This window comes from Tetrao urogallus (genome assembly GCF_951394365.1).
Source record: "Tetrao urogallus genome assembly, chromosome: 20".
NCBI classification, from domain to species: Eukaryota; Metazoa; Chordata; class Aves; order Galliformes; family Phasianidae; genus Tetrao; species Tetrao urogallus.
This window is the reverse complement of record NC_136833.1, coordinates 4336810-4343548: the sequence shown is the minus strand read 5'-3', so window position 1 is coordinate 4343548 and position 6739 is coordinate 4336810. Positions and strand designations below refer to the sequence as shown.

Here is a 6739-nt window from a genome sequence, read left to right as displayed (position 1 = left end):
CTCGTGGCTATGGAGACCCAGCACTGCTGTGGTGACAGCAAGAGAAGAGCTGCGCCCCCGCCGTGGCCCCCAAAATGCAACCAGGGTCTGCGTGAGCAATGTGCAGGTTAGAGGGATACAGAAAGCACGGGTTTTCCTTTAATTATTTCCCTGAATGGCTGTCGATACTAATTAAGACTGTTTCCCATAATCAAATTTAAAGCAGCGAGGGAGAGCAGGGGGCTGCCGAAATCCTTCTCTCTTGTGCTGCACTGGGATCAAAGCGGCTTTCAGAGTAAATTAGCAACAAGCTCCCATCTCTCCCAGCAGCTGCAGCACCGAAGGACGGCGATGTCTGAGGGAGGGGTCCTGGCAACCCTGCAAAAACATAGGACAAAATAGGACAAAAAGGATAAAAACTGCCACTCTTCTCCTCAGCGTAAGGATGTCTGTCAGCTGCTCAGTGGGGATGGGATAGGGCCACAGCCCCTCACTGCTCAGGGATGGGGATGGGCATGGGTGTGAGCAGAAGTGGGGCTGAGGCTGTTTGGGATGGAAAGGGAAGGGAAAAGGATGGGGGAAATCCCAGTCAGCCCTGCACCGTCCTCTCGCTGTAGGGATGGGGGTTCTGCCATCCCTGGATCCAGCGTGGCAGACTCCTAGGATCACTGAGATGGGGAAATCACCACCGAGATCATCTCATCCAACCACGCAACTGAGCAAAACATCCCGGAAAGGAAACCCCAAACAATTCACTCAATGCATAGCTGTTTATTTAATCACTCATCCTGCAGAACTCTACATTATTCAGAATGATTTACGAAGAGTACAAGTGTGAATAGCAGCAGAGGTTCCAAGCCACTCTACGTAACATCTAAAAAAAGCCAATAGAACTGTCCCAGCAAAGCCCCAGCGAGCAGCCCACCCCTCCCTGGATCACATTTCCCAGCGGCAGAGAGCAAATATCATCATCTAAAGCCAACGGGCTCGCAGGGGAGCAGCCCTAACGCCTTGCCCTCAGGTGCTGCTGAGCATCCCATGGCCCCGGCTCCATGCTTGTTGTACCCATCCTCAAAGTGCCGTGGGTCGGTCTTACCCCGCACTGGGGCTACTGGTTCCCAACAGGGGCTGAAGGTGCAGCGTTGCCCCCATCCAACGAAGCAGAAAGCGAAGCGATAGCGAAGGGCCGGATCCTGCAGCGGGAGGAGCGGCGCAGGCAGGCTGTCATTGCCACATGTCACCTCCATCCCCGTTCTCGTGGAACTTGTGCAGGTGGTCGGCGAACCTGGGGAAAGGGCCGGGTTAGGGCGTTCCTCCAGACATGGGGGGAGCCGAGAGATCCCACCTTGCCTTCATTCCGTCTTCTGCTGCTTTCCCAACCCAACCCCCAGCCTCGCTCGCAGCACCCGGCTCTGCTCAGCCCCCCGTTGCCACCCCGGCCCACCCAGCCCTGCTCACACCCACTTCTTGGCGCAGAACGCAGCGCAGTCTCTGCCCACGCTCTCACTCCAGGCAGTTTTGTAGAGAACCTGCAAAATAAGGAATGCCATTGGGGTGGGCCTGTGTGCAGGCCTCTCCCTCATGTGCCCCCACTGCGGCGTCCCCTCCCTACCACGACATCCGTCCCCGCCATAACATTCTACGACATCCCATCCCTGTCATGACATTCCAACTCAGCACGATATTCCAATCCATCAGGACACCCCATCCCTTATGATGACATCCCAGCCCCATCATGACATCCCAACCTCACTGTGACACCCCTGCCATGACATCCCAACCCCATCATGACATCTCATAATATCCCACCCATGCGAAACATCCCTTCCTCACCATGACATGACATCCCTCCTCCCCATGACATGACATCCCTCCTCCCCACAGCATCCCACCACATTCCCATCCCCAGCAGTGCTGCAGGAGCAGCAGCTTTGCCCACTCCCAGGCAGCGCTGGGCTCGGTCTCTAAGCCCTTTTGTTTCTAGGTGAGGCCAGATCATCCCAACCATGCAATATTTATGATTATTTTTTTAGGTTAGAGCTTTAAACTTTAATGACACTAAACTTTTTATTTTCTATGCTCCTTCCCTCACCAAAACAACACAAGGTTGGATTTACTTTGAGATGATCAAGTAGAAATATTGTTGTGACTTGTCTTTCATCTCGTTTCATCCTTTAATTATTGATGTTGAGATTTCTTTTTTTTTTTTTTCCTCTTGAAATGATAACTCAGCCCCCAACAAGCATGTGAGGTACGGGATTTTGGGCAGCCCCAGCACTGCTCCACATGGCCGTGCTTTGCTCCCACCACACTTACCAGGAAGACAAGGCAGTGCAAGAGCAGCGTGTAGAAAAACGCGACAGTGCGAGCGGTCTTGTTGGATAGGATGAGCCGCCCCTGCAGCAAGAGCAGAGATTGAATCCCATTTTGATGTGCGCTAGGGATTCAATGCCTAGGGTGAGAGGCTCGGAATTTTGGTGAGCTCGAGGCTGTGAACCACAGGGCTGAGCCCCCTGGGAGATGTCAGCCCTTTAGGATACCGTTGGCCATTGACATTGGCTGAGGGAGGATGGAATTGGGTGTCCATCCCTTGGAAAGAGCCAAGCTTGGGAGCAACCACAGCCCAGAAAAGCAGCTTATGGAGAACAGATCCTACACTGCCACTTTGTATTCCTGCTGTGAAAGCTGGGGATTCATTATGGACAGAAGCAAATTCCCCAAAACACCACGTGGGATTTCTGAGGGTGGCATTAAAACCCACAGATCTCCCATCAAACCAACCCTGTGCTGAAATCATCTTTGCTATTCAGGGCCACGGCGGAGGCTGCTGTAACAAACAAGATTATGTTCTTAAATATTCCCAGGGAGTAACTCCCGTAAGTCAGTTTTTTTGTAAATGCCTCTCATTAATTCTCCGTGGCGCTGGCACACCACCCGATCCATATTCATGCTGGCATTTGCTTGGTTTTCATGCAAATGACAACTTTGCCTTCGTTGTGAGACATTTCAGCATTCTGTGGCTGCTACAGGCCAGCGTTAACCTCTGTCGTGCTGGATAGCTGGGGGTCAACACCCCAAACCCCACGACTGTGGCAGGGACAGATCTGCCCCGCGTCTCACCATGCTCAGCGTGGCTTTGTCCCAGGGACTCAGGCTCAGGTACTTGCGCTGGCGCTCCTGCAAAGAGAAGAGTGCACAGAGCTGAACTGGGGGCCGGAAGGAGTGATGTGAGGGATGCAGACCTGGGAAGGTGAGGTGTTGGTGTGAGTGTGGGCGCACTGTGTGGGGTCCCATACCTTCCTGCTGAAGGAGGAGAAGGGGTCCAGGCGCTCTTCGTACTGCGAGGAGTAACGCAGCTCTGTGTCATCCCTGCTGCTGCCCTGCAGAGGTGAAGGCGCGATGAGACCCATGGATGGCACGGCCACGTGTCCCTGTCCCACACCCCTGGACACAGGCGCTGCCCTCCCCAGCCTTATTGGGAAGAAGTGGTCCCAGTGGATGGAGTGGTGCATGACCCAATGGATGGACTAGCAAGACCAGTGCATTCTGATTCATCACACCCCAAATCCCTGCGGGATGGGCAGGACAAGGAGAGCGGCTTAGGGGGAAGAAATCGGTGCTTAACCCAATACCTACTGCCAGCAGGGCGAATGGTGAGGAAGAGTAAGGAAACCTCTTGATAGAAGGGAACAGTTGGGATGGGCTCAGGGATGGAGACTCTGCCCTGCCCTCACCAGCACACGGTTACTGGTGGCTTCAAGGCACTCAAACCACGCTGCAAGAGGACCTTTAGCAACTATGCCCTTACGTTCTGCAATGCGATACCCCGATGAGGCCAGATCCCAATATAGGGACGCTGAATTCATCAGATCTGGCCTTATTGAATGATCTTTGATGATTATTTTTAACTTGTCACATGCCTGATTAGGTTGTGAATTATGCAACGCGGCGCGCGGCAGCCGTGTGCTCTTTAGCTCATGCTGATGGCATCCAGGGGTTGCCTTGTGGCACAGATAAACATGAGGATGATCTTCCGTGGGAGACACAGGGAAAAATGTCAGAGGGGCCAACCTCACCTCGACGTGAATGAGACCCAAATAAGGTCCTGCACAGTTGTGGGAGTCTCCCATCCCCAAACGCCATTAAAATGTCCATCAGTAACAGGGGAGGTAAGGCAGGGAGGTGGCAGGGGACAGCCTCCTGCTGCTGTTACTGGGATAAATGAGGGGTTTGGGGTCTGCCTGTCTGTGCCAACCCAACTGGAGGACAACCAGCAGCACTCACCCGGCCAGGGTAGCTCTGCAGGAACTTGATCTTCTCATAGAGCTTGATGTTATCAGCCCGCAGGTTGTCCAGCTCGCTCTGCAATGCGTGCACTGTGTGCTGCATCATGCGGTTCTCCTGCATGGGGAGCAGTTAGCAGAAAGGCTCAGCCCCAGTGGCACTGCCCTCATATGGGATGCAGAGCCCCACTGCACCAATGAGGCTGGAGGGTTCACCTGTCTGAGGTCCCTGACACTGAAGGTGCGGGGTGTCCTCAATGGCACAGTTGCATGGCTCCACTCTTGGTTCAACACAGCCATGCAATGAGGGTGATGGGGATGTGATGGGAGCCTTCTCCCCACTGTGTACCCCAATGCAACTCCAAAACATGGTAGGAGGGGACTTGCTGATGCTCAGTTTTGCCATCCCTGATGCAGTACCACATTCCTCACCATGCTCTTCCCTCTCAGTACCCCCAACTTCCCGGATCTCGATTAAAATTGCCCCTCAATTAGAATTATCCCTGTTGGCCCAGCACTGCCTTATTGAGGAACCCAATCCCGTGATGCTATGGGAGCTGCAGAGCCAGCTCTGCCCATATGAGAGGTTCTTTGGAGCTGTCCTTCAACTTCCAGAGCTCTTAGGTGAAACTCTGCTCCAGTCCACATTCATTATGTGCTCTTTTCATCCAGCAGCCCCAGTGCTACGCTGGATGGCCAAGCAAGATAGCCAAGCGCACCCTCACTGCAGCAGCAGGGATTTGGACTGCCCTTATGAGCAACACTGACAGGTCCTGGTCCCACTAACCCTAGAATGTATATTTCCCACTGCTTGCACTGGTGCTGTGCTGATGACAAACCCCACATGGCAGACAAGCAGCCCACGGCAGCACACAGGACCCGCCCAGCCCACGTACCCCCTCCAGCTCCTGGTTCCTGGCTCGGAAGCGTTCCCTCTGGCTGGAGATGATGGAAAGCAGTGAGTCCACCTGCCCCTCAGGGAATGGGGCACTGGGGGACGGTGGGTGACCTGCGGACAGAAATGAATGTGAAGCAAAACCCAATGACACCCACCACCCATCCTGCTGCAGCACCACCCCATTCCGTGGGTGCCCCCAATGGGCGCTGGGCTGTGGCCAGGAGGACCAGCAATGCGTGCTGAACACAAAACACATCACTGTCTGCCAGTGGATGTGCTGTCTGTGTCTGCCTTGGGAGCATCTCCACGTCACTGTTCCCAAGAGGTGAGTGCCCTGCCCACAGCTCTGGGATGGCTCCCACCCACACCCCAAGCAGTTTTGTGGCTGCCTCTCACCATAGAACAGCGCGGTGGCCTCCTTGATGGGCTCAGGTATCTTCTCCAGGCTGGGAATGGCTGCGCCCTGGGGGCAAGCAGAAGGGATTCAGCATTTCCCACTCAGATTCAGATGCCAGATGGGTGCTCAGCAAGGGTCAAGCCAAAGACAATGATGCTTGATCCTAATTGCTACTACGCTCAACCCTAAAACCTGTCCCTTCACGGGAGGAGAAGGGCTGGATGGCCCTCAGAAGCCACTCCTGCCACATGCCAGCACCATCCTGTATATGGGCTTGATGCAGAACCCAGGTGGGCAACGGGTGGGAAAATAAAAGGAAAGAAAGAAAATGTGGGAAAACAAAACCCAGAATCAAACAGAAGAAGAAAGAATAGAGGAGGTGATATGACAACCCCTTGCGTGCTGCAGGCCCTCCACCATTGTTGGTCTTCCCTGGGGCCACCCCAAGTCATGGAGCTGTGAGCCATGAGGTTACCTCTGCGTCTGGACGGTGCACAGCAGAGAGGGCCTGGATGGTGCTGAGGTCGTGCTCCAGTTTGGCCACCAACTCCTTCTGCCCTGCCAGCCCCGACACGGCCTCCGTCAGCTGGATCTGCAGCTCCGCACAGCGCACTGCAAAACAGAGCCAGGGCTGTCAGCCAGGGCCCAAGGGGACACCAAGAGATGTGGAGTTCCCACCCAGAGTGCTGAAGCTGCCTCACAAGCAGCAAATCCTGCTGTTCCAGGGCTCCATCCTTGCTTCTGGGGGCAGCAGGAGTACATCAGCAGCCCTGAGCTGCTCCAGACAAAGCACCCACTGGGGTGAGATGGGGCCGGGGACATCTTTGGAGATGGTCCCTGCCCAGCTTCCAGCAGGGCAACGTCCTTCTAGTGCCCCCCAGTCATACCCACCCCCCAAACCACAGCAGTGCAAGACCCCCAAAAGGGCCATCCAACCCCAAAGCTGTGCTGGCAGAGCTGTCCCACTGGAGGTCACTATTTCTCAAGAAATGGTGACGGCTCCAATCCCAAAACACGGGTGGTCCAATGCAAAATACCTGCATTAACAAGATTTGGAACGAAGAAAACCTCTTCCCTACGGTTAATACTTTAATTGGATGTTTATTAAAATTGCCTGTTCACGTGTTATCAGGAAGCTCTTGTTGGCCAAAGGAAAGCAGTCGCAATGGTGCGATGCTGCCC

General features: G+C 54.4%; 1 protein-coding gene across 1 annotated transcript in view; it reads right to left on the bottom strand.

The window, feature by feature from the left end:
* Positions 1-1203: 1203 nt before the first annotated feature.
* CUX1 (cut like homeobox 1) overlaps positions 1204-6739 on the bottom strand; it is a gene marked incomplete at both ends in the record, with an annotated part of 226106 nt that continues 220570 nt past the window's right edge. Inside the window, 9 exons of the mRNA XM_079545066.1 lie at positions 1204-1264; positions 1444-1508; positions 2296-2376; positions 3100-3156; positions 3276-3359; positions 4264-4380; positions 5159-5271; positions 5557-5623; positions 6033-6169. Coding sequence (XP_079401192.1) covers positions 1204-1264; positions 1444-1508; positions 2296-2376; positions 3100-3156; positions 3276-3359; positions 4264-4380; positions 5159-5271; positions 5557-5623; positions 6033-6169 — 782 coding nt within the window. The remainder of the gene's footprint in view (positions 1265-1443; positions 1509-2295; positions 2377-3099; positions 3157-3275; positions 3360-4263; positions 4381-5158; positions 5272-5556; positions 5624-6032; positions 6170-6739) is intronic.